We start from the raw sequence: 26920 nt of genomic DNA on the forward strand, positions 1-26920 counted from the left end.
GAACACAGTCAAGATCCTGAATACAAATGAAAAAGTCTTCTAAGCATGAAAAATAGTCCTAAAATTCATGTGTGAAAGGTGATGTCCTTTTTTTTGAGGAGCCTGTTTACCCTTACTTAACAAAGTTAGTTACCAGCATTTCCTTCACCAGAGGAGTTTAAAAATAGGAAAATGTGAGGAGGAGGAAGAGGATGTTCTAAAGGCAGGCAGGCAGGCATGCAGGCAGACAGCAGCAGGAGGTGGTACGATCTGCCTTACCATAAGGTGCCAAAAAGCAGTGAAAAACCAGACGTTAAAGCATACTGGCTTGGGGGCTCTTGGCTTAGGGACTTACATCATGGGCTCACATATCAGTAGCCCTTGAAGGACACTGCTGTTTTGAGCCTTGAGAAAGGCTCATCATCGAGAAAAATGATCCTTTGAACCATCAAAAAAAAAAAAAAAAGTTTAGCTGTTTCTAATTTCGAATCATCTATGTTTGGAAAGGGTTCTATCAAAAATGGATAATACTAAAACACAAAAGCTGATGCTGAGATGGTAAACTTGGGTAGCCCTCTGTTCCTTTGCCTAAGCTGTTTACCTAGCCTTGGATGCACTCCTTTTTTTCTCTTAGGACGTCTTTCTTTTTCTTCCTTCCAGACTGAACACAAACGCCACCTCTCCCTGGAGCCCCTCCACGCGGTTCCAGCGGAAGTAATCTCTTCCTCCTCTGCCCTCCCACAGCATCTCCCTGTGGCTTTGCTTTGCATGGGTCACCAGACCTGGTTGTTTACACGGCTGCTTTTGCACTAAATTATGCGCACCTCGAGACCGGGGGCCGTGACCGTGACCGTGACCGTGACGGTGCACCTACACAGCACCTGGTACAGCGCTAGGCACGGAGTCGGTGCTCAGTCAACGCTTGCTGAGTTGAATTAATTTGGAAAAACCACTCAGGGCAAGATCTTTGGCTCGAGGCGCGGATGAATGATTCATGGGGTGGTTCTTTGCATTCTTTACCTTATAGTCACGTCGTGCCGAGTATCCAGCTGCCCCGCACATACCTGTGGAATTGAAACGCACCTCGGCCGCCCGCCGCCAGTGTGAGCGACCAGCCCGAAGGGGGCAGGTTTCCCTCGCAGGTCTGCGAGCCGCCTGGCGAGCTGGGGGGGACGGGTCCCGCTCGGCCGCAGGGGGCGGGGTTCGAAGGGAACTCGGCCCGCTCGCCCGCCCCCTCCTCGGCGCGGCGGAAGCCCCGCCCCCGGCCGCGCGCTCGCGCAGGCGGCGCGTGCCCGCCCCCCGCCCTGCGCCCTCGCGCCCTCGCGCCCTCGCGCCGGGGGCGGGCTTGCTGCGCGTGCCGGGCGGGGAAACGGCGCGAGCCGGGCGCCTGAGAACGTTCGCCGCGGGGGCGGCTCCGGGGCCTGAGCGGGCGCAGCCGCCACCTCAGCCGCCGGGGCCGGGCCGGAGGAGGCGGAGGAGGCTGCGGCCGCCCGAGACCCTCTCGACGTCCCCAGCTCCGGCCGGGAAGTGAGTGAGGTGGGGGGGGTTTGCGGCGGCGGCCGCGGGCTGCGGGAGAGGAGCGCGGTGCTGGAGCCTCGCGCCCGCGAGGAGCGGGAAGGAGCCCTCGCAGCGCCCGGACCTCAGGAGCCTGCGGGGGTGCAGGGCCGGGAGCGGCGGGGACGGGGGCTCCGGGAGTCGGGGCCCCTGCACCGCGCGCGCTGCGAGGGGAGACGGTGCCGCGCGCCCGGCCCCGGAGGGGCGAGCGGAGGGGATGGAGCGGAGTCCCGGGCCGGGGAGGGGTCTTCGGGGTCCGGAGCGCACGGTGGCCGCAGGGCGCTGGGGCCGGGGTGCGGGCGCCGGGTTGATGCTCCTGGAGCCCGGCTCGCCGGGAGGGGGGCTCTGCGTTAGGTGCTGTGAGGGGCGAAGGAGGCAGGTCCTGGCAGAGGGCAGGTGAGGCAGTTAGGCCCTGGCAGAGGGAAGGGAATTAATATCAGATCACTCCCAAACACTGTTCGCCGAGGCGCCTAACAGTGAACCTGTGCACCGAGGTCACCTTTGAAAGGAAGGTGTCCTGAGAGGAGGCAGGATGCAGCTAACAAATGCTTGCTGTTAAATTCCTGTGCCAGGCCTTGGGATTAGGAAGACCTTCCAGCGTTCCAAGTAAACGTTTATTGATCAGCTACCTTGGGTAGAGAACCATGGTCAGCACTGAGGCCACAAAATAGCGTAAAACCCAACCGTAATTTGCTATTTAGGTGCTGACAATGTGGTAGTGAAGGTATGCGTATAAAATACAAAGTAGCATGAATTTTGTCTCATACTTCATTCACTTTAGGTCTTTTTTTTTTTTTTTTTTTTTTTGGTCTTTTCCCAGTGTTGGGGAATTGGAGCCGTAAATGGCTTGGTTTGGGGATAAAGCAGAAGAGTCAGAGGAGCTTGTGGGAGAAATTTGGGAGAGTTTGAAGGCAGTCCTGCCTAACATTTAAAGGGGGGAGAAAGGAAGAAGACATTTGGAAATTTCCTACTAAGCTCCGTGACTATCACTGCTATAGCCTCAATGGCAAGAACACTGCCTGGCCCACGCAGTCAGACAAAAAGTATCCATTGCATGAATGAACGAACCAAACAAGGTTTTGCTGTATTTTACACGGAGCACACTATTAATTACGTTGGTGTTAGGGATGGCTGATGGACTTCCTCTCTTCCTGAAATAATTCCTTTTTTTTTTTTTTGGCGGGGAGGGCGAGGGGAGTCATGTAAGGTAACCCAGGTTCCTAGGTCTGGGTATTTAAAGCCATGGCTAAGGTGATGGAGTCGTGATTTCTTGTGGCCACACTGCCACTTTCACATCTTTATTGCATGTTGTCCAGCAGGAGCTTACTCCGTGGGTCATTGCTTCAAATCATCCAATTCTGGCCCTTTTGTTCTATCACTTAAGGAAGAAGAAGAGTACTTTTATCTAGGGAACAGTCCCCCCCCCCCCCCCCTTTTATCCTGGTCTTTGGATTTTCTTTCTGTAGGAAGAGCGTGTATCTCTTGTAAGGACTGCAATTCTACCTGTTCTCTGCTGAGGTTGGATTTCTGGGCTCTCCAGCTCCCGGCTGCTGTTTCAGTGCCCCGGGTTGTAGTGCCTGTTGGGTTACTTTGTGTGCCAAATTAAAACTTGACCTTTTATGAGTTCTGTGAGGATTTTTATCATACGTAAGTGGAATTACCTTTGAAGAGGGTTATATAGTCAAAGTTATGCTGGCAAGGTTTTTGAGCGTCCACTATGCATGAGAGGCAAGTTTTCTACTTAGAAAATTAGACTCAGAACCAATAGAATGCCAAGTTACCATTTATTTTATGTCTCTAATAGAAATCTTTCAGGGCCTTCGTTTCTGTATATAAAAAACGAGTCATATTAATCCACATTTGGTCTTGTGCTGTAAGCTTTGAAGAACTAAGTTAATTTCTCTTCAGTTTTAGGACTGTGTACTTCAGAATGCATCCGACAGGAGTCCATCTGTTCTTGTTCTGGGGTGCCCCCTGCCCCTGTAATTTTTGGTACCTTATTCCAGGTTCTCCCAATGACATTGTATTTTATCTGTATATTTAATTTATATTTCTTTTAAAATTAATTTTATTAATGTATAGTTGACATATAATAAAATGCACAAATGTCTGTGTACAGTTGGATGAGTTTTGAAAAATGTATATACTCTGTAACCACTACCCCAGTCAGGATATAGAAATTTACATCACCCCAGAAAATTCCCTCATGCTGATTTACAGTCCACCCCCTCTCATTTTATTTACCTCTAATTACACAGCCATCAGGGCTCTAGAGTCTAGTTGTGCAGGATGTACATTGCCCAGCTTTAGGGGGTGCTGTTTATATCAGAGTCCCTGCACATGGGACTTCCTGGGGTTGTCTCATGCACAGTCTGTGTGGCTGTGTACTGCAGCTCTGCGAATGGCTTATGAATGCACGTTTTCTTATAAAAAACTCAAATAGTACAGACAGAATAAATGCCCCCTTGGCCCACTCCCTTTTCTGCTGAAATTGCTGTTGCCAGTTGTAGAAGGATCAGTGGTCCTTCTAGGCCTTTTCATTTTCATCTATACACACACACACAGTATAGGTAATACAGAAATAAAGCAGTTTCCTTCTGCCCCTAAGTTATTGACATGATACTGTACACATTGTTCTGCAACTTTTTTTTTTCCCCTAACAAAATGTCTAAGATCTTTCCATGTTGGAACATAGGGATCTACCTGATTTTTCTTGACTACTCTATGATCTCTTATGCAGTATGTGTATTATACTGTAGTTTATTTAATCATCTCCTCATTAAAGGCCATTTAAGCTCTTTGCTATTTCAGACATTGCTGCAGTGAATGAAAGAAGTAGATTTGCTAGGTTGGGGGGGGTACACATTTTAAATTTTAATTGAGGGAGAATTAACTGTAGAACTGGTGGATCTGGTTCATTTTTTAAAAATTTTTTTTAACGTTTATTTATTTTTGAGACAGAGAGAGACAGAGCATGAACGGGGGAGGGTCAGAGAGAGGGAGACACAGAATCTGAAACAGGCTCCAGGCTCTGAGCTGTAAGCACAGAGCCCGACGCGGGGCTCGAACTCACGGACCACGAGATCATGACCTGAACCGAAGTCGGCCGCTTAACCCACTGAGCCACCCAGGCGCCCCTCTGGTTAATTTTTTTTAACTACTAGGTAACGTTCAGTTGTGGACTTAAATCACCTTTTTCATTCTTCCTTCAATGAGGAACAGACAGTTGGGTTACTTTGGATACTAATTATGTGATGGCTATATGTGTTGCAAATGCATCCTGCTAGTCTGAGGCTAGCCTTTTCCCTTTGTTAGTGTCTTTGTATACAAGTTTAAAATGTTAATGTTACATTTGTGAAAAAATTACCCTTAAATTAAAAAACGTTGTGTGTGTCTGGCTTAAGTAAATTTTCTCTACCCTGCGGTATGAATTATAGATTTCTATATTTTCTTCTAAAATTAAAAAAAAGTTTTGCTTTCCATGGGGAATTTCTATGTGGTATAATGAAGAGATGATTTTTTTTTTAATTGGGATAACCAGTTTTTCAGTATCTTTCCTCATTTTTTAAATTGTAAAATATACGTGACATAAAATTTACATTTTAACCATTTGTAAGTGAGCAATTGTGGCTCTAAGTACATTCACATTGTTGTGTAACCACCACCACTGTGCATTCCCAGAACTTTTTCACCTTCCCCACCTGAAAGTCTGTACCCACTAAACACGAACTCCTCATTCTCACCTCCTTCCAGCTCCTGACAACCACCATTCTACTCCCTGTCCCTGTGAATTTGCCTACTGCAGGTACCTCATGTGAGTGAAATCATACAACACTTGTCCTTTTGTGTCTGGCTTATTTCACTTAGCGTAATGTCTTCAGAGTTCATTTATATTATAGCATGTCTCAGGATTTTGTTCCTTTTTATTAAAAAAAATTTTTTTTTTTTTTTAGAGAGAGAGCACAAGCTGGGGAGAAGGGCAGAGGGAGAGAGAGAGAATCTTAAGCAGGCTCCACACTCAGCATGGAGCCCGACTTGGGGCTCCACCCCACCACCTTGGTATCATGACCGGAGTCGAAATCAAGGGCCGGACGCTCAGCCTACTGAGCCACCTAGGTGGCCCCTGGATTTCTTTCCTTTTAAAGGCTAAATACTCTTCCATTGTATGTATGTACCACATTTATTTATTCGTTCATCTAACAGTGGACACTTGGGTTGTTTCTACCTTTTGGCTACTGTGAATAATGCTGTTATAAACAGGGTGTGCAAATAAATATCTGTTCAGGTCCCTGTTTTTGGTTCATTTGTGTGTGTATCTAGAAGTGGGATTGTCCATGATATTTTTAAAAAGTTACATACATAACTGAATATGACCAATGTGGGTAGATAGTGCACAGTATATACCTCTTCATCTTTACAGTTCCCCCTATTATTAACATCTTGTATGAGTGTGGTATATTTGTTACAACTGACGCATCAATGCTGATACATTATTATTAATTTAAGTTCATAGTATATCTATATTGGGCTTCTCTTTGTGTCCTTTGTGTTTTGTGGATTTTGCAAATGCAAAACGTCATGCATCATTAATGTCATTACATGACATTTCATGTAGTGTCATTGCAGTATCATCAGAATAACTTCATTGCCCTAAAATCCCCTGTGTTCCAGCTATTCATTCCTCCCTCCCTCCTCCTGAGCTCCTGATAGCTACTGATTATTTTACCCTGTCCATAGTTTTGCCTTTTCCAGAATGCCATACAGTTGGAAAGCCTACAGTATTGTAGTCTTTCAGATTGCTCTCTTTCACTTCGCAATATGCATTTAAGGTTCCTTCCTGTCTTTTCTTGGCTTGATAGCTCATTTCTTTTTATCACTGTATAATATTCCATTATATGAAAGTACTAGTTTGTTTATCCACTCACCTATTGAAGGACATCTTGGTTACTTCCAGTTTGGGGCAGTTATGAATAAAATGTCTATAAATATCCATGTTTGGGTTTTTGCTTGGACATAGATTTTCAACTCTTTCGAGTAATATGTAGGAGCATTTTTGCTGGATTGTGTGGTAAGAGTATGTTTAGCCATACAAGAAACTGCCTAACTGTTTTCCAAAGTGGCTGTACAATTTTGCATTCCTGGTAATTAAGGAAATTTATATCCTAGCACCCTAAATGTACTTAAAAAATAAGTCTTTGTCAGACTGTTCTCTAAACTTCATCTGGAATGAATTCATATTCTTAAAACATTTTTTTTAACATTTATTTATTTTGAGACAGAGAGAGAGCATGAACAGGGGAGGGTCAGAGGAAGAGGGAGACACAGAATCTAAAACAGGCTCCAGGCTCTGAGCTGTCAGCACAGGGCCCGACATGGGACTCGAACCCACGGACCGCGAGATCATGACCTGAGCTGAAGTCAGACGCTTAACCGACTGAGCCACCCAGGCGCCCCTGGAATGAATTCATATTCTAATTGTTGCTTTTGTTGGCTGTGTTTCTTAGCATTATATTTCTTTATGTCTTTTGAAGTTTTGATTTACAGACTCATTCAAGTGGGAGTGCTTTTGATTGTGTTTTCCTTATTTCTGTGCTCACCCTTCTCTGTGCGGTGATATTTCAGGCGCTTTTATTGCCTTTTTGGACCATAGTCAAGAAATCAGATATGATGATGGTGGGTCAGGGGTCCTACTCTTTGAGATAATTGGGGCTATTTCAGATCTGTTCACAGAGTCTGTGAATGTCTCGGTTCAGTTCCTGGTCGTGAGGCTGTGTTTTTATCTTCCCACTTGTCTAGGCCTAGAGCAGTATACACACTCTAGCTCTAGGCAGAGACTGGCAGCAGTACATTGTAGCTTCTTTTCAGCTCCAGCCTCATCCTTGGCTTGAAGCCGTGAGTCTGGCTCAGCTGTCATGTCTCCTGTTTCTCCACCTCCTTCACTTTGTGTTACTGTTGCCCTGCAGAAGATGTGCACCTGCTTCTGGACTCCGAGTCCAGTGAGCCTGTAGCTTCAGTCCTGCTCACAATTTTGTGTGTCTGTTTTGTTTCTGATCCACATGGGGTTTTACCTTGTTTTTGAGCATGTTCAAGTCATTTAAAAATACATTTAACAAATATTTTATCTATTGCTGTGCGTTTGGAGTGGAGGGGATGCATCAGGGTTGTTTACTTGCTGGGTTACTTTGATTACAAGCCTGAATTGACCAGGCTTCTTTGTAAAGTTCATGCCATTTTGTTGTCTGCGTTATTGCAATGCCCAGACCCTCCAGTATAGAAGTTGAATAATAGTGATGATAATGAGCATTTTTATCTTTTTCCTTGATGAGAATGCTTCCAGTGTTTCACTATTAGATATACTTACTGAAGGTTTCTGGTAGATTTCTTTTGTCAATTTATGGAAGTTTTCATCTGTTCTTGGTTTGTATTTTTATTGGGTGTTGAATTTTATCAAGGGCATTTTTTTTGGTATTTGTTGAAATTATCATTCTTTTCTCTTTAATATGTTAAGAGTAGGAGAGATATTTCTGAGTTGTAGGTAACTGAGAGAAACAGGTATATTGTACATGGTTTATTTGATAATGCATTTTTAACAAAAAGCGTATCTTTATAAAACCCCATTTTGATCTTGAATTTTTGTGTATTAACACTATAAATAAGCTAAAACAAGACTGAAATGTTGTGATGAAAAAGTCTAGGCTAAATATTCTTGTAACTAAGCATTCTATAGTGAAATAGTGCACAGTTAAAGAATTTTTTTTTGGTAACTTAATGGGATTCAACAAAGACTTTTTCAGCTCCTAACAATTCCAACTTCTTCCTGGCTTCTATTTGTAGGCTCTTTATTCCCTCCTTTTAACTTTTCTCTCTGCCTGCTCTGTCTCTTCTTGCCAGAGAGAGACCTTCTGCCAGGAATAATATTATTTATTTTGAGGCTACAGTGTATCAAGTGATTTTCATAGATAAGGACTACTCTTTAATCTTTATAACTTTGGAAGCTAGATATGGTATCTCCAGTATATGGGTGAGGAAATTGAGCTCAGAGAAGTTAAAACTTGTTTAGGGCCACACAGCTAATTAGAAACCCAGGTAGTATTTGAACCCAGGGCAGACTTCAAAGCCCATGTTGTTTCTACAATACTGTCCTTAAATAGCATGTTTGATGTTCTGGTTCAACTTGAGTTTTGTGTTTTGGCTTACCCACATGATTCCTGAGCATGGTGATAGGACCGCTTTGTGTCTCCAATATGATTTCCTTGAGAGACTTTTTCGTTAGTCAGGTACTTCCTTGCTTTTTCCCAGTCTGATGTTTTGTATCTTCTGGAGAGATTTCTTATAATGATTAAATCTTTCTTAACAAACAAATATAGATATAGATATATACTATACTATATACATATATAGTATACTATAGGTACTATAGATATATACGATACTATATATATATAGTATACTATAGTATATATACTATATATATATATACAGTATACTATATATATACTATATATATATAGTATACTGTATATATATAGTATCATGGTTAAGTATGTGGGCTCTGGAGTAACTATTTTGGTTGGACCTTGAGTTTATTTTCCTTTAACTTTGTGAACATTATGAAACATTGACCTTCAGAGGTACAGAAAATAAAAATAGTGAATACCTGGGGCGCCTGGGTGGCTCAGTCAGTTGAGCGTCCAACTTCAGCTCAGGTCATGATCTCACAGTTTGTGGGTTCGAGCCCCGCGCTGGGCTCTGTGCTGACAGCTCAGAGCCTGGAGCCTGCTTCAGATTCTGTATCTCTCTATCTCTCTCTTCCCCATCCCTGCTCGCATTCTGTCTCTTTCTCAAAAATAAACATTAAAAAAAAATTAAAAAAAATAGTGAATACCTGTGTTCATACTAGTGAATACCATACTAACTAAGAAACCAGGCTCCTTTTAAGGTTGAACCCTCACAGAACTCCTTCCCAATTGTGTTTTCCTCCCCTTTTGAAGAAACTACTGTTCTGAATTTGATGCTTTCCATTCCTGTACATATTTTTATACTTTTATTATATATGTAAATAGCCCTGAAATGTATAATATTATTTTGCATTTAAAAAACTTTATATTGGTGGCTACATTTTATACTAATGTAGAAAGATGGTATAATGGACCAAGAGTTGGGGGTTCTGGGCTTTCTTTATTGTGAAGCATAACTGTAACCTGGGACAAGACATTTATTTGGATGCTCAAAGTAGGGGGTCTGGGTTAGGTCAGTCATTTCTAAGCTCTCCCATTCTCATTCGCCATTGCTTTGCTTTGGTTTTTGTAGCTCGTAATGATACTACAGATATATTAACTGATATTAAAGATATGAGAACTCAGAAAAGGAATTGCTAATGTCTAGGATTAACAAAAAAATTTTTTTTAATGTTTATTTACTTTTGAGAGAGAGAGAGAGAGAGAGAGAGAGGGACACAGAGTGTGAGTGGGGGAGGGGCAGAGAGAGACAGAGACACAGAATCTGAAACAGGCTCCAGGCTCTGAGCTGTCAGCACAGAGCCGGACGCAGGGCTCAAACCCATGAACCTCGAGATCATGACCTGAGCCGAAGTTGGACATTCAACCAACTGAGCCACCCAGGTGCTCCATAGGATTTTGATGTGAAGGTTGAAAATTGCTATTTATTTATTTATTTATTTATTATTTTAAAAATATTTTATTTATTTTTAAAGTAATTTTTAAAAGTGTTTTATTTATTTTGAGACAGAGAGATAGCATGAGCAAGGGGAGGGGCAGAGAGAGAGGGAGAGAGAGACTCTCAAGCAGGCTCCACTCTGTCAGTCTAGAGCCTCACATGGGGCTCAGTCTTACCAACCCTGAGATCATGACCTGAGCTGAAACCAGGAGTTGGTTGCTTCACCGACTGAGCCACACAGGTGCCCCTAAGATTTTATTTTTAAGTAATTTCCACACCCAACATGGGGCTTGGGCACACAGCTCCCAAGATCAAGAGTCAACACTCCACCAACCGAGCCAGACAGGTGCCCCTGCACACTGCTATTTAATTGGTTTTATTTTCTTTTCATTAGTTCCAGACTCATTTGAAAAAGTCATTGTTTTTTTTTTTTTTTTTTAAGTTTATTTTGAGAGAGAGAGAGAGAGTGTGTGTGTGCACATGCGTGCATGCGTGGGAGGATCAGAGAGGGAGGGAGGGAGAGAGAATCCCAAGCAGGCTCCGCACTGTCAGCACAGAGCCCTGTGCAGGGCTGGAACTCACCAGCTGTGAGCTCACGACCTGAGCCAAAATTAAGAGTCAGAATCTTAACTGACTGAGCCACCCAGGAGCCCCCAAAAAGTCATTCTTAATATCTTTCTTTTAAAAAAAAGTCTCTGGGGACAAGCTTAACTATAGCAATAACTAACAAGGATATATTTTTTGAAATGTGACTATGAAAACTAGAGCTTTGCATGTCATTTCAAGAGTGTACCTTTTATTTACTGTTCATATGCTTTTATTATTTCCTTATTAGATAAGTAGTTTAGTATCTTTGCTTAGAACTAAAATTTCCTCTTATTAACTAAGCAGCCTTTGGCAGGTTTTAGGTAAAACTAGGAGGTTTGTGTCGAGCACACTAGAGGCACCTGTTTCTCCTTTCTGTGGCTTACTTTCTATTACATTCTTTCTCTGATTCTTTGGGCACATTGCATTTCTACTTCTTTATCTCTTTCACTTTTTTTAAAAACCTTTTCTTTATTCCAAATTTAGTGTTGCAAGTGATTGATAGCAAAGTGTTTACTCTTCTTCCAAGTCTGTGTTTTTATCCTTTATTTTTTTAAGTTTATTTTATTTCATTTTTTCAGTAAACTCTGCACCCAGAATAGGGGCTTGAACTCACAACTCTGCGACTAAGAGTCACATGTTCTTCTGACTGAGCCAGCCAGGCACCCCAATATTTTTATACCTTAATAAATGAGAAAAATTGTTAATTAGGAAGGAGTCTTGCCTGTAGAATTCTAATTTAGACATGACCCAGGAGGGTAGTTACATGATAACATCAATATTAATGATAATAATAATAATAAGTAGGTAACATTTATTAGGCTCTTATTTTGTGCTAGGCATTGGGCTAAATTCTTTACATAATTTATTAATAGTTTCCATAACCCAGTGAGGCTATTATATTAGCTATTCAGAGCTCTTGGTAGTAGTGGAGGGCAGTTTTGAATGTTTTTTATTGGAATCTAGAGAACTTTTTTAGATTTGTAAAAATGCAAATCTTAGGGTTTCACAACATTTACGTCCCCTGACATTTTTTTTTTTTTTAAATCTGAAAGAGAAGAGAAAAGAAGAAGTGTTAGAGGAAAGATAGTTGAGAATTTTCCCGAAATAAATAAGGAAGTTCTCTTTCAGGGAAGTTTGACTAGTATAACTAGTCAGGTACTAATTAGTGATAATCTCCATTATCTTGGACCTCTTAAATAAATGGGCATCCAGAGAAAAACTGACAGGAGTTTTGCTGGGAGACAGTGAATTTGCACAAGAAGTTTTGATACCTGGATGCTTTGGAGTAACTGACAGCTGGAAGGGTTAAGACATTAACAAAAAGATTCAAGGGAAATGAAGAATATTTAACACTTGGGTGTAGTACAGAGACATTCTGGAAATGTTTCTAGAGCCTGCTCTCTTTCCTTTAATCTTTACTGTGGGAATTACTTAACTTCTCCTGCAGACTTTGTCCAACTCTGAAGCATATTGCTGCCTAGATAGGACTAGAACCAGGACAAGAATCCAGACGTTTCGTTACACTAGCCTCCAAACCCCATTTAACTGTGACGTGAGGTCTGATCTAGCACCCCAGTTTGTGGACCTGTTTTCCTCACTCCTGGAATCCTTCTGTCGTCCCTGTAGGGGGCGATGTGGCACAGCCGAAAGAGAATAGGCTTTCGAGTCCGATGGGTTGTCTGCTTCCACCAATGACTAACTTTGTAACCTTAGGCCAAGTTAACTAACTACATAGGCTCTAAATGTCCTTATCTAATTCTGCACCTGTATTACTCACTTGCTTCTCAAATCTAGCGTAGTCCCATTTTCTCATTGTTGGTTTTTGTTTTTGTTTTTGTTTTTCTAAAGAGCAGTGGTTTCCAGAGTGGGAGGCATGCAAAATGATCCCCTAGGTAGGGTATAACAAAATATGGGCTTACTAATATTTCATCCGTAGGTCGACACTTTACTCCATCTGTATGCCTGGTGATATACATCAGGTATGGTAAGCAAAGTAACCTGAGAGGGGGATAGTGGGGACCAGAAAGCCTGGAGGGGCCCATTGTGTGAGCCTCCTTATTTGTTGGCTTACATTCTGTTCGGACATATTACAGTTCATCTCTGCCTGGATTAGTGGTCTTTCAGATTATATCTTATTTCAATGAAATGAACCTTGCTAAATAGACAAAGGGCTTAAAAAGGTTTCTGCAAAGAGTTGTAGATTGAAGTTTCAGACTCAACTGGAGATTGAAGTACTAACGTGAGGACACATGAACAACAAGAAAAAAGCAGAGCTGATACTTGATATTATGAGCTTGTCAGTCTGATGCAGAGTACAAAACAATAATGATCTAAGTGGAATGAAGAGGAATCAGTAAAAGAAATTTGTTAAATACTATTTGATATATGGGTTTATATGCACTGTTGAGTGTAGTGTGTCTTAAGATAGTATGAGGCTAATGTTATCAGGTGAGATATTTTAAAGCTAAGCATTTGGTATATGAAGACAAACTGTGCTTTTTCAGTAATGATTACAGTCATGAGCTAACTAATCTAGTACATTAAAAATTATTAAGTTAGTGATATATTTTTAGGAGATTCTTCAGAGATTTCTTACTTTAGGAGTAAAAGACAAAAAGCCATAAACCTTTGCTCTTCCTGTTTTGGTAAAAGTGGCTTAAATACTATATAGACAAATCAATAACTTTAGTTTGGTGACAAAATAGAATGCATCCTTTGTTGGGATACTCACGGAAGACATTGCTGAAGATTGAAATAATAAATATTATATCAAATTATGGAGTTTGCAGGAGTTCTTGTACATTTGGATAAAAGTACAGAACTATGGTATTTGTTATGCTCCTCTTTTAAAAAAATGTTTATGAATTTATTTTTGAGAGACAGAGCATGAGCGGGGAAGGGGCAGAGAGAGAAGGAGACAGAGAATCCCAAGCAGGCTCTGTGCTCTCAGCACAGAGCCTGACACAGGGCTCGAAGTCACAGACTCTGAGATCATGACCTGAACCAAAACCAAGAGTCGGTCGCTTAACCGAATGAGCCACCCAGGCGCCCCTAGTACATTCCTTTTTAATAATAAGATATATGGAGTCCTGCCTACCCTGTCACCACCCCCCAACCACTAAAGAAAAGATTTACTAGAGAATACATTCAAAGTAAATGACTTAACATTTTATTATAAAATAGGACGTATAAAGTGTAAAGAATGATACAGTGTACCCAGAATCCAGTCTGATAAATAAAACATAGCTACATAGAGTTGGAGTCCTTCTGCACTCACATCGTTTTGCTTCCATCCCCAGAGAATTTGTGATGAATTTGGTGATGCATGCTTCATGTGTACTTGGAAAGAACGTGTATTGTGCCATTATCGGGTAGAACGTTCGATAAGTATCAATTAGACTAGTTGGCTGATGGTGGTGTTTGGTCCTTCTATATTCATCTTGACTTTCTACTTGTATTGATCATAGAGAAATACTGAAGTCTCAAAGTGGAAGTGTGGATTTGTCAATTTCTCCTTTTAGTTCTATCAATTTTTGCTTAGTATATTTTGAGGCACTGTGGTTAGGTACGTAGACATTTAGGATTGTTCTGTCTTTTCAGAGAATTCTTTATGTTACAGGCCCAACAAAACAATGCACAATGTTATAGATATTATTTCCTGCAATAGTTTTTTTTTTTGCAAGATTTTATTTTTAAGTAATCTCTACATCCAACATGGGGCTTTAAACTTAGAACCCCGAGACCAAGAGTTGCATGCTCCACCGACCGAGTCAGCCAGGCATGCCTATGCAATTGCTTTTCAAATCAGTTAAGAGAATAAAGGAAAAGAAACAAGTAATTGTTCTTTTATTTTTTTAATTTTTAATGTTTATTTTTGAGAGAGAGAGACAGAGCACGAGTTGGGGAGGGGCAGAGGGAGAGGGAGACATAGAATCCGAAGCAGGCTCCAGGCCCGAGCTGTCAGCACAGAGCCCGATGCGGGGCCCAAACCCATGAACCGCAAGATCATGACCCAATCCAAAGTCAGACGCCTAACCAACCAAGCCACTCAGGTGCCCCAGTAATTGTTCTGTCTTTAAAAAAATTTTTTTGAACAGTTTTAGATTTACTGAAAAACAGTAATAGGGAGTACCCATACGTACCCCATGCCTGTTCCTTCTCTTATTAACATCTTACATTAGTGCCGTTTGTTTGTTACAATCAATGGACCGATGATGTTCTGTTATTATTAACTAAAATCTGTATTTTATTTAGGTTCCTTACTGTTTCCTCATGGCCTTTTTCTGTTCCAGAATCCCATCCAGGATACCACATGATAATTAGTTGTCGTGTCTCCTTAGACTTCCCTTGGCTTTGTCAGTTTCTCAGACTTCTCTCTTTCCCTCTAAAAAATTTATTTATTTATTTATTTATTTAAAGTAAGCTCTATACCCAGTGTGGGGCTTGAACTCACAATCCCAAGATCAAGAGTCATATGCTCCACCGACTGAGATAGCTGGGTACCCCTGTTTCTCAGACTTTTCTCATCAAATTTTTTATGAAACTTGACAAACTTGAGGAGTACTGGTTAGGTATTTAGTATATTTTCCCTCAATTGAGATTTGCCTGATGCTTTTCCTCATGATTATACTGGGTTTAAAGGTTTTGGGAAGGAAGACCACAGAAGAAAAATGCCATTTTCATCACAGCATATGAAAGGTACATTCTGTCAACATGATTGGTCACTGTTGGCTTCAGTCACCTGATTGACAGTTGTGTCTGTCAGGTGTCTTCACTGCCAAGGTGTCCCTCCCTCCTTCCCTCTGTTCTTCTTTGGAAGGCAGTCACTGTGTGCAGCTTACACTTAAGGAGTGGGGAGTTATGCTCCACTTTCTTTAGGGCAGAGTATCTATGTAAATAATTTGGAATTCTGTGTAGGATATTTGTTGATTCTTTATTAATTCATTCACTCATTTATATCAGTATCAACTTAAGGATATTTAATGCTATTTAATTTTGTTGCTGAAATTTCTAACTTTGGCCATTGGGAGCTTACAGTTGGCTTCTGTGTCTCTTTGATACGCCCCTGTCATGTAGTGTTTTCCCTCCCAGAACTTTCTTTCAAGATGCTCTAGGGCTCATGTTGTGTATTTCCTGCCTCAGCCATTTCTCCAAGGAGCCCTGGTTCCTTTTATTGGAGAGTGGTATTATATACCAAAAATTGAGCACTAGGTGTTGTCATTGCTATTGGGATATTGTTGTTTCTAGGCTTCTCAGTTGACAGAGCAAGGACGTATATCTGTGTATACTAACCCCTGTATGTACACGGATCTACAAATGCTTCTATGTGTAGCTATCTGTATCTATATTAAACTAACATGAACTTGTACTAATGTTTCCAATTGTAATCCATTACCACATGGATCTTGCTAGCTTCTCATCTTGCTTCTCTGTAACCTCACTCTCCACCATCTGCCATCCATTAACTTAGGTGTTCAGTTGCAGTGCCCATGCATACTCGTATCAGAATCGTTAACTTATAACCCGTGAGAAACTAGAGTACGGTACTTACGTGTGTTTTGCTTTGTCTTTAGTCTTACAGACTCCATTTATTTCCAGAGTTACTTAGGTCACTACTTTCCCCCTCACCCTCTTCAGTGAGGTTGTGTCATACATTTGTAACAGTAAGATTTTTTTTGTCACATTCTGCATTTCATCCTGAGATCCTCTGACATTACAAGGATTTAAAAAAATTGACGTACATTAAGGTTCGCTCTGAAATTTCTGTCGGTTTTGACAAATGTTTAGTGTCATTTACACGAGACCTGTATCCTGTGAAAGTTTCTCCACCCTAAAACGTCCCCTGTGCTTCACCTGTTCATCCCTTTTGCCTCCCCGCCCCCCTCCGAAATCTCTGGTAACCACTGATTGTCTTAACATTTGTACAGTTTTGTTTTTCTGGAAGGTCCTGAGATTGGAATCATATGGTGTTTAGCCATTTCAGACTGGCTCTTTTCACTTAACAGTATGTATTTAAGCTTCCTCTGTGTCTTTTCATGGCTTGATAGCTCATTTCTTATTGCTGAACCACATTCCATTTATGAAAGTGCCACAGTGTGTTTATCTGTTCACCCATTTAAGGACATCTTGGTTGCTTTTCATTATTTGGCAATTCTGAATAAGCTGGGTGTAATCATTTGGGTGCAGGTTTTGTGTGGATAGAAGTTTTCAACTCAGTTGGGTAAATACTGAGTTGTACAATTTCTGGAATGCATGGTAAGGCTGTACAGTTGGCTTTGTAGAGACTTCCAGGCCGTCTGCTAGTGTGGCTGTGTGTGTGTTACTGCCAGCAGTGGGCGAGGGTGCGGGTTGCTCTGCGTTCTGGTCAGCATTTGGTGTGGTCATTTTTGTTCAATTTCAGCCATTCAGTAGTATCTCGTTGTGTTTTAATTTGTGATTTCCTAATGATAAATGATATTGAATGTCTTATATGCTTATTTATCATCTGTATGTCTTCTGTGAGGTATCTGCTCAGATCTTTTGATCATTTTTTTTTAATTGGGCTGCTTTCTTAAAAAAAATTTTTTTTTACATTTATTTATTTTTGAGAGACAGAGAGAGGCAGAGCATGAGCAGGGGAGGGGGAGAGAGAGACACACACACAAAATCTGAAGCAGGCTCCAGGCTCCAAGCTGTTTGTCAGCACAGAGCCCAATGCGGGGCTTGAACTCACAAACTGTGAGACCATGACCTGAGCCAAAGTCGGACGCTCAACCGACTGAGCCACCCAGGCGTAATTGGGCTGTTTTCTTACTGTTGAGTTTTAAGAACTCTTTTTTGCACTTGGGATGCAAGTCCTTCATCAGAAGTGCTTTGGAAGCATTTCTTTCACATTAGGGCTTGTCTTTTCATTATCTGAGCAGTATCTCTTGCAGAATGGTTAATTCTGGTAAGATCTAACTGAACAGTTTTTTCTTTCATGGATTGTGTTTTGGGGTTTTGTATCTAAAAACTCATTTGTTTTGTTGGCTTTGGGCTTAGGACATTAAATAGCCTCTTCTATGGGCTTACAGTTTCAACCCTTTTTAGATTGAAGAAACTTTGCATACATTCTCATAGCTAGGACTGTAGTCTTTTTTTTTTTTTTAACATTTTATAGGCTAAGGCTGTGTTTGGTTCTTTTTTTTAATTATTAATTTTGCTTCAAAGACATTTATTGTTGCATTGTTTAAAGTAGTAGATAACTGAAAATAATTGTCAATAATCAAGGCTCAGATAAATTTTTGAGGAGTATTTGACAGCTTGGAAAGATGCTCAGATATATTGTTATATTCCTCCCCCCAGCTTTATTGAAGTGTAATTGACAAATAAAATTTTATATATTTAAAGTGTACAACCTGATAATTTGATATATATGTGTACCTTGTGAGATGATTTCCACACACAATCATGTGTGATAGAAAACACATCTATCATCTCACAGTTACCTTTTTTTGTGGTAGTTTAAGATCTACTCTTTTACCAAATTTCAAATATACAGTACACTACAGTATTATCAACTGCACTTACCATTGTGTACGTTTGGTCCCCAGATTGTTCATCTAATAACTGAAAGTTTGTATCCTTTGATTACTATCTTCCCATTTCCCCTACGTCCTAGCTGCTGGAAACCACCATTCCACTCTGCTTCTGTGGTGAATTTGACTTTTTTTTGTATTACTAGATTCCACATATGAGTGAGATCATGGTATTTGTTTTTCTTTGCCTGGCTTGGTGCACTTTGTGCACTGATTTTTTTAAATTGGGTAGGGTGAAACTCCTGAGTAGGGTGATTAGGGTCCACTGAAGATGAAACATGTTGGCATAAATATACCTAGTGGATTTCTCTGACCACAGGATGAGATACAGGAAGATGTGGGTGCAGAGTCTGAGATCATGGTATCATAGAATTTTATTTGTGCATTCACATGGACAAAGATTTTGGCAGTCGAAATGGGAAAAAGGGGTGGATATGAGATATCATGAGGAAGGAAATGGCAGGGTTTGAAATCAGAGTTAGTATGTGAAGGGAATAATACAGAGGTGTTGGTTATCTCTCGATTATGAGGCTAAGAAAAGGCAAAGTGCCAGGAGTGTGAGTGGAAGGAAGTTAAAGCGATGTGCTTACATTCATGTAAGTGTTGATTTTCAAGGTTATGTCAGGAGCACAAGGACATACAATCAGGTATGGCAGTAGGATTAGATATTTGTTCATTGTGGAACTGTTAAAATCAGAATTAGAGAGCTTCAGTTATTAGTATCCATGGATCAGTGGATGGACTTACCTATCAGTAAGGCTTAGGGAAATCATTTATAATAATCTTAGTTTATATGTACCCGATACATTTGGATTTTATGTAATCTGAATTGTTGTTGGCCTGGTTAAAGTGAAAAGACTTACTGTTTTAAATGGTTTGAGTTCCCCCAGAAGCTGCCTCAGACAAGGATTTGAGTGCAAGTATTTTATTTTGAAGATTATCCCAGGAAATACCAGTAGGGGACCATGAAGCGAGATAGGGAAGGGAAGTTTTGCAAGTAAAGGATTTGTTATCAAGCAAGTTACAGCTGCAAGTAACTATCTGGAGCTTTCCCACTGGAGAACTCTAGGAGCCAGTATAAAACGTCCTCAGAATTATCCCTCTTGAGGGGGCGAGGTAGGTGGAATATCTACAGTCACTGGTTAGGACTGTTTCCAGAAGGTGGTAAGTCTGTAATATTTCAAGGTTGGCATGCAGGGAATAAAATGGACTTCAGAGGTCAGAGGAGGCCATCAATTTGTTGTTTGTGTTGTTTTGTTTTTGAAGCAGATGCTGTCTGCTTCAAAGAGATATGGGGAAGGGTATGGATATGCCTCTTTATACTCTGCCTTGTGGTTCTAGCATCTCCAATTCATTTCCTATAGGTCATCAATCGCTCTCACTCCGAGGCTTAAATGAGCCAATCTAGCAGTACATTAGGACTGGGTCCAGCTGTCCTTTTTGGAGCATTAAATCCAGTGTCATGGGGGAGTGCGCCTATATAACAGTTTCCTCACCAACCTTATACTTGGTCCCCAAGTTCAGCTCTCAAAATCCATTCCCAGGTATGTTCTCCCAGGTTCCACCAGTACATATTATCAGGTCCAGTAGCTGTTTTGGTGAATCACCTCTTCACCTTTGGTGGATCATCCAAAGCAAGGACAGTGCCTCCCTGTTCCCATGATGCCAAGACTTGACCCTAGTTGTTAGCCTAGAATCAGTGAATCAGTGAAGCCTAGAATCAGTGAAGGGACAGATCCTGAGAAGTGTCAGCATCTTTTGAGGCATGTATCTCAGATGAGGCCTTCCATGGTCTTCAGGCAGAGGAGACTGCCATCTTGTAGCAAGGGCAAGGGAGCCACTTCTTCCGGCCCAGAGGGTTCAGGAGAATCTTGACTGGAGTGTCAATTCAATATTTTTAATAATTTACCTCCTTTCATAATCAGAATTTGGGCCTGCTTTTTAGCACAATCTGCCTTCTAGTTGTAGAGGCTGAGGGTTCCTTAAAATGCTGCTGTGGGGTCTTTGGGCTGTCTTACCATACTTTGAGTTGATACCTATATGATTTAGCCCTTGATGTTTTCTTTCTTCTGTGCATCAATGCTACTGAGCAGAAACTCAGCCAATTTCATTGTCTTTAAGATTCTTGATACCCCTATATCTCTCAGATGCTAAAGCTATTGCATAACCTAGTCATCTTTTACCTGTATCTCTTCCCAGCCCCACCACATCAAGAATCTTAGTAATATTGATGCAACAGCTCGCCAGGGGTTCTCAACAAGCCACTTACTACCAGCACTGGGAACCTTGTTGTCTGGTTGGCAAGTGATCCACTTACAGAATACAGAAGGACCTGTTATACCAGGATCAAATTGGTCTTGTTTGAGTTACCCTAGAAGCAAATGCTGATATAAAGACTCAAGTGCAAGTATTTTTTGTTTGTTTTGTTTTTTGTTGTTGTTTTTTGTTTTTTTTTTTTAGGTGATCTTAGAAGATACCAACAGAGTGGAGAAGTCAGAGAAGAGAAAGCAGCTAGTAAAGGGTTTCCTATCAGGCATTGTGAGTCAGCAAACTTAATTCCAAAGAGGAACTTAGGAAGCCAGTGGAAAACATTGTTTTTTGATGCGTAAAGGAGCTGGAGTGTTTATATATTAACTTCCATCAGTGAGAGGGCTCCTCCAGGAATGTTAATTCCCTGGGACTTCTGGACTGCCCTGCAAATGTCAAAGCAGTCTTCAATGGCCAGAAAAACCCTCAGGCAAAGAAATGCAGATGTTGGCAACTGGAAGCTGATCAGTTCTACATGAAAGTAGTAGTATAGGTGAAGGAGTAAAGGCAGGATATCAACAGGGTCTTCTACACTCTTGAGTCAACAAATAATGTCAACGTCATGGTTAATGTTGAGTAACAACCTCTTCTTGCACATTGGCTTGGTTTTGAGAGTTTTTTCATATACTTTTATATATAATCCTGTGTCTGAAATGTGATTAGCTTGTCTTTTCATTTCTTACCAGTTTCTTACATAGAACAAAAGTGTTTAATTTTGGTGATGTTCAATTTGTCTTTTTTTTTTTTTTTTTTCGGCTTGTGCGTTTAGTGTGATGTACTAGACCATGAAGACTTTATCCTCTGTTTTCTTCTAAAAGTTTTATACTTTTATATTTTACATTTATTTTCCATTTAGAATTATTTTTTGTGTATGGTGTGGGGTATAGGTCAAGGTTCATCATTTTGGCATATAGATAAGCAGTGTATTGAACACCAAGTTTGTCCTTCATTGAATTTCTTTTGCACTTAAAAAAAAAAAAATCAAATGGCCTTTCTAGTACTGTGTTGTCTTGATTTCTGTGGCTTTATAGTAATTCTTAAAATTTGGGAGTGTAATCCTGCAACTTTTTTCTTTCTTTTCAAAATTGTCTTGTCCAATCCTTTTGCCTAGTCATATAAAATTTAGAATTGTCTATGTTTATAAAAACTTCTGCTGGGATTTTGATTAGACTGTCTGGTTAGATGGTATGTCTTTCTGTTTGTTTAGGTCTTTAAAAAATTTCTTGCATCACTCTTTTGAGTTCTAGTATACAGATCCTTTACTATACATATTTTGTTAGTGTATACCTAAGCATCTTATTTTTTGTTAGAGATATCGTAAATGCTGTTTTCAAAGTATTCAATATCTAGTTGTGCAGTGCTAGTAATCAGAACTGTGGTTGATTTTTGTGTTTTGATCTTGTGTCCTGCAACAGTGTTAGACTCACTTTTTAGTTCTGGGACCTTTTTTTGTATATTCCTTTGGAATTTCTACAAAGATAATCATGTTGTCTGCAAGTAGGGATAATTTTATTTCTTCCTTTCCAATCTGTTTGCCTTTTATTTCTTATCACTAGCTAAGACATCCTGTATAGTGTTTAATGGAAGTGGTAAGAATGGGCATCCTTGTCTTGGTCCCAATCTTAGGAGGAAAGCATTTAGTTTTCTACCATTAAGTGTGACTTTGGCTATAAGTTTTCTCTAGATGCCCTGTAGGTAGAGAGAGGTTTTATTTCTAGTTTGAGTAGAGTTTATCACCAGGAATGGACATTGTATTTTGTGAAATGCTCTTTCTGCATCTGATATAAACATGTGTTTTTTTTTCCTTTAGATTGTTAATATGTTGGATTATGTTGATTAGTTTTCAAATGTTGAACTGGTCTTGCATTCCTGGGATAAACTCCTGTTGCTTCCAAGGTTTTTATATATTGCTTGATTCAATTTATAATACTTTGTGGAGGATTTTGCTTGTTGATGAGGGTTTTTGTGTCTGTGTTCATGAGAGATATTTATTTTTTGTATTGTCTTTGTCTATTTTGGGTATCAGGATATTGCTGGCTTTTTAAGATGAATCAAAAGATGTTCTTTTGTATTTTCTGGTAGCAATTGTGTGAAATTGGTGTTATTTCTTTTAACATCTTTTCTATTGCTATTCCTTCATTTGCAATATTTTGTAATTATTTTCCCCTCCTTTCTGAAGAACTTTCTTTAGCAGTTATTTTAGAGCATGTCTGCTGGCTACAAATTCTCTTAGCTTTCTTTAATTTCTGAAGGATAATCTTCCCTCAATATAGAATTCTGGGTCGATGGTGTTTTTTTTTCCCCAGCACTTTAAAAGCCTTGGTCTACCATCTGCGGACTTCCATAGTTTCTGATGAGAAATCTGTAGTAATTCATATCATTGTTCCTCTCAAACAGGAGCTGGCAGACTGTGGTCTGTGGGCGGACTATTTTCTAAATAAAATTTTAACAAAGCCACACCCTCTTGTCTACATATTGTCTATGGCTACTTTCACACTGCAGTAGCAATGGTGAGTAGTTGTAACAGAGACCACATGGCCTGCAAACCTAAAATATTTATGGTTTGGCCCTTCAAGAAAAAAGTGGCTGATCCCTGCCCTATGGGTAAAATGTTTTTGTTTTTTTTTTTAAGTTTTAAAAAAAATTTTTTTTTAATGTTTATTGATTTTTGAGAGAGAGAGTTCGAACAGGGGAGGGGCAGAGAGAGAGGCAGACACAGAATCCAAAGCAGGCTCCAGGCTCTGAGCAGTTGGCACAGAGGCCAACACGGGGCTCAAACTCACAGACTGAGATCATGACCTGAGCTGAAGTCAGACGCTTAACCGACTGAGCCACTCGGGCCCCCTTTTTTTTTAAGTTTTTTAAAAAAAGTTTATTCATTTATTTTGAGAGAGAGAGAGATCTGTGGGATCATGACCTGAGCCCAAACCAAGAATTGAACACTTAACTGACTGAGCCACCCAGGGGCCCCAGTAAAATTTTCTTTTACTCTTCTTTCAATAATTTTTCTTTTTAATTTTATTTTTTATTTTTTAAAATTTACATCCAAATTAGTTAGCATATAGTGCAACAATGATTTCAGGAATAGATTCCTTAGTGCCCCTTATCCATTTAGCCCCACCACCCCTCCAGTAACCCTCAGTTTGTTCTCCATATTTATGAGTCTCTTCTGTTTTGTCCCCCTCCCTGTTTTTATATTATTTTTGTTTCCCTTCCTTTATGCTCATCTGTTTTATCTCTTAAAGTCCTCCTATGAGTGAAGTCATATGATTTTTGTCTTTCTCTGACTAATTTCACTTAGCATAACACCCTCCAGTTCCATCCACGTAGTTGCTAATGGCAAGATTTCATTCATTTTGAGTGCTGAGTAATACTCTATTGTATATATATACCACATCATCTTTATCCGTTCATCCATCAATGGACATTTGGGCTGTTTCCATACTTTGGCTATTGTCGATAGTGCTGCCATAAACATGGGGGTGCATGTGTCCCTTTGAAACAGCACACCTGTATCCCATGGATAAATGCCTAGTAGTGCAATTGCTGGGTCGTAGAGTAGTTCTAGTTTTAGTTTTTTGAGGAACCTCCATATTATTTTCCAGAGTGGCTGCACCAGCTTGCATTCCCAAAGAATTTTTCTTTGTCATGACCTCAGTTTGTGGGATCAAGCCCTGTGTTGGGCTGTGTGCTGGCAACTCAGAGCCTGCTTGAGATTCTCTCTCCCCCTCTCTGCTCCTCTCCTGCTCACGTATATATGTGTGCATGCTCTCTCAAAAATAAATAAACTTAAACACTTTTTTAAAAAGAATTTGTCTTTTAGCAATTTGATTATGATGTGATCATTATAATGAGTTTCTTTGACTTTAACTTGTTTGCTTAGTTTCTTGAATTTGTAGGTATGTCTTTCACTGAACTTGCTAAGTTTTCAGCTATTATGTCTTCATGTATTGTTGAGCACCGTATCACCACACTGTTTTTCTCCTTCTGGGATTCTGAGTACATGAGGAATGTTGGATCTTTTGTTTTTGTCCACCAAGTTCCTGAGGCTTTATTCCTTTTTTTTTTTTTTTAAGAAATCTCTCTCTCTCTCTTTCTGATGTTCAGATTGGATAATTTCTGTTTGATGTATCTTAAAGTTTACAGACTCTTTCCTTTGTCTTCATTCTACTGTTGAGTTCATCCAGTGAGCACCTCCTCTCCCCCAGTGAGTTTATATTTCAGTTCTAACATTTCCATTTGGTTCCTTTCCTATCTTTTGTTTCTCTACTGACACGTAAGATTTTAACTGACGTTTCTGGGGCGCCTGGGTGGCTCGGTTGAGCATCTGACTTTGGCTCAGGTCATGATCTCACGGATTGTGAGTTGGAGCCCCACGTCGGGCTTTGTGCTGACAGCTCAGAGCCTGGAGCCTACTTCTGAGTCTGTGTCCCTCTCTTGCTCTGGCCTTCTCCCACTTTCTGTCTCTGTCTCTCTCAAGAATAAATAAAACATTAAAAAAAAAAAGATTTTAACTCATGTTTCAAGAGTGTATGTGATTGCCAATTGGAGCATTTTTATAATCACTGCTTTAAAGTCTGTCAGGTTACTACCAACTGCGTCATTTCGTCAGTGGCATCTGTTGATTGTTTTTCCCCTTGTGAGTTAAGATTGTCTTGGTTGTTTGTTTGCCAAATAGTTTTGTATTGTTTCCCGGACATACTGAACATTATATTGTTAGACTTTGGGTCTTCTTTAAATTTTATAGAGAATGTTGGTATTTTTATGTTAGCATTGTAGTTTGGTGGACATCCAGATGATCCAGATATATTTATATTAATTCTTCCAAGATTAACTTGGAAACAAAGATACAATTTAGAAGATTGTCATGAAGAATTTAGAGATCTCCAGGAATTCTTATACCCAACTTTGAAAAAAAGTGATGTAGAGAAATAGCAAAAGTAGAAAAAGGATTTAATAAATGAGATGTGTTATAAAGGATATTATGATATTCTCTTTTAATCTGTGTTTAGCATTTAAGATTTGTTATTACGTCTTCACAGGCCAAGATTGAGGAAGAGGCAGTAAACTTTTAAGTAACTTTCTTTCTTAGTAATTACAGGCTATGGGTATCAACTTCTGTTTTTTTACTGTAGGACTTAGATTTCATTTAATTTTTGCTGTTTCTAGTTGCTTTTTCTTTTCGTTTAAAATTCTGTTCTCTTGGGGGTAAATTGTTAAGTAACCAACATGTGTGTTGAAGAGTACTTTGTAACATATCAATGATCTAAAATGGTCAGTCTTAATTATCAAAACATTAGTTGTAGGATGTTAAGGATTGCATTTACATTTTAAATTTTCTTTAGGATACTATTTATAATTATACTTTGCTGGGCACCTTGTCTTAATGGATATGTAATTTGTGTAGCCATCATTTAATTTGTGATTCTAACATATTTGAGAGTATGTTATGTAAATAACAGCTTAATTTTGCTTAAGGAAATTGTTAGGCTTACGCTCTTTGTCTAGATATTTTTTCTTCACAGAATAAGGCAAAATGCAGCGGAAATTATCCGAGATTTTGCATCACTAGGGTCTGTGCAATACGCTGTTGGTTTTTTTTAGCTTTTTAGGTGTAGAGATTTGGTAATATGCATCTAAAAGCAACAGTTATGTAAGAAGTTTAGTGAAAGGGTTAGGATTTCATCTACCACTTCTGTTTGTGTGCCCTCAAGCAAGTTAGTGTTCTTTGCAGACTGTTTCCTAATTTATAAAATGGGTATAATAAAAATGATAACCAGTATCTAGGGTTGTTGGAAGGATTAAATGAGGTAATGCATGGAAAGAGTTTTAACAGAGTGACAGCCTATGTCTGTCAACCTAAACTATTATCATGTGATAAAAACTTACCTTTAGGAGCTCTTTGAGTTTGGGGATAAATACCTTTTTGTTTAATATTGTTTAATATAAAATAGAATATTTTATTTATATCTTTTATGTATAAGCTAATAACTTCTTATGTTCTTTATTTTAGTTTTTCATTATAATTATTTGCTAAGTTATACTTAGTAACATGTTTATCTTTGTAAAACAGTAGGGATATGGGAAACTGTCTCAGCTAATCCAGGACTCTGCAGAGAAAATAATCAAGGTTAGAAATAAGACATAGCTCCATATTTTCAGCACAGGAAGCAAATGTATGTGCTCATTTAATTATTAACTTTGTAATTATTTTAGAAGCTGTCAGATAAATAAAAGGACAGTTATTTGTCTTTTTCTGT

The 26920-nt window shown here is 39.8% G+C and overlaps 2 protein-coding genes across 7 annotated transcripts in view; one reads left to right on the forward strand and one right to left on the reverse strand.

Annotated features, from left to right (window-relative positions):
• Positions 1-1006: 1006 nt before the first annotated feature.
• Positions 1007-2872, reverse strand: LOC124503979 (basic proline-rich protein-like). Its single transcript, XM_047069227.1, has 2 exons — positions 2861-2872; positions 1007-1945 (listed from the first exon to the last, which is right to left on the reverse strand). Exons 1-2 carry the CDS (start codon positions 2870-2872, stop codon positions 1007-1009), a joined length of 951 nt encoding a protein of 316 aa, XP_046925183.1.
• The window catches only part of DTNB (dystrobrevin beta), a 240764-nt gene continuing 215198 nt past the window's right edge, over positions 1355-26920 (forward strand). For 3 of the 6 annotated variants that reach the window (XR_006960167.1, XM_047068473.1, XM_047068476.1), the window contains exon 1: positions 1355-1506. The gene's annotated coding sequence lies outside the window, so the exon portion shown is untranslated. The remainder of the gene's footprint in view (positions 1507-26920) is intronic. The other 3 variants (XR_006960169.1, XM_047068475.1, XM_047068474.1) reach the window with 1 other exon arrangement.

This window comes from Lynx rufus, unplaced genomic scaffold (genome assembly GCF_022079265.1).
Source record: "Lynx rufus isolate CCGP_SWC_20201006 ecotype Redwood Valley unplaced genomic scaffold, mLynRuf1.p SCAF_8, whole genome shotgun sequence".
In the NCBI taxonomy this organism is placed as follows: domain Eukaryota; kingdom Metazoa; phylum Chordata; class Mammalia; order Carnivora; family Felidae; genus Lynx; species Lynx rufus.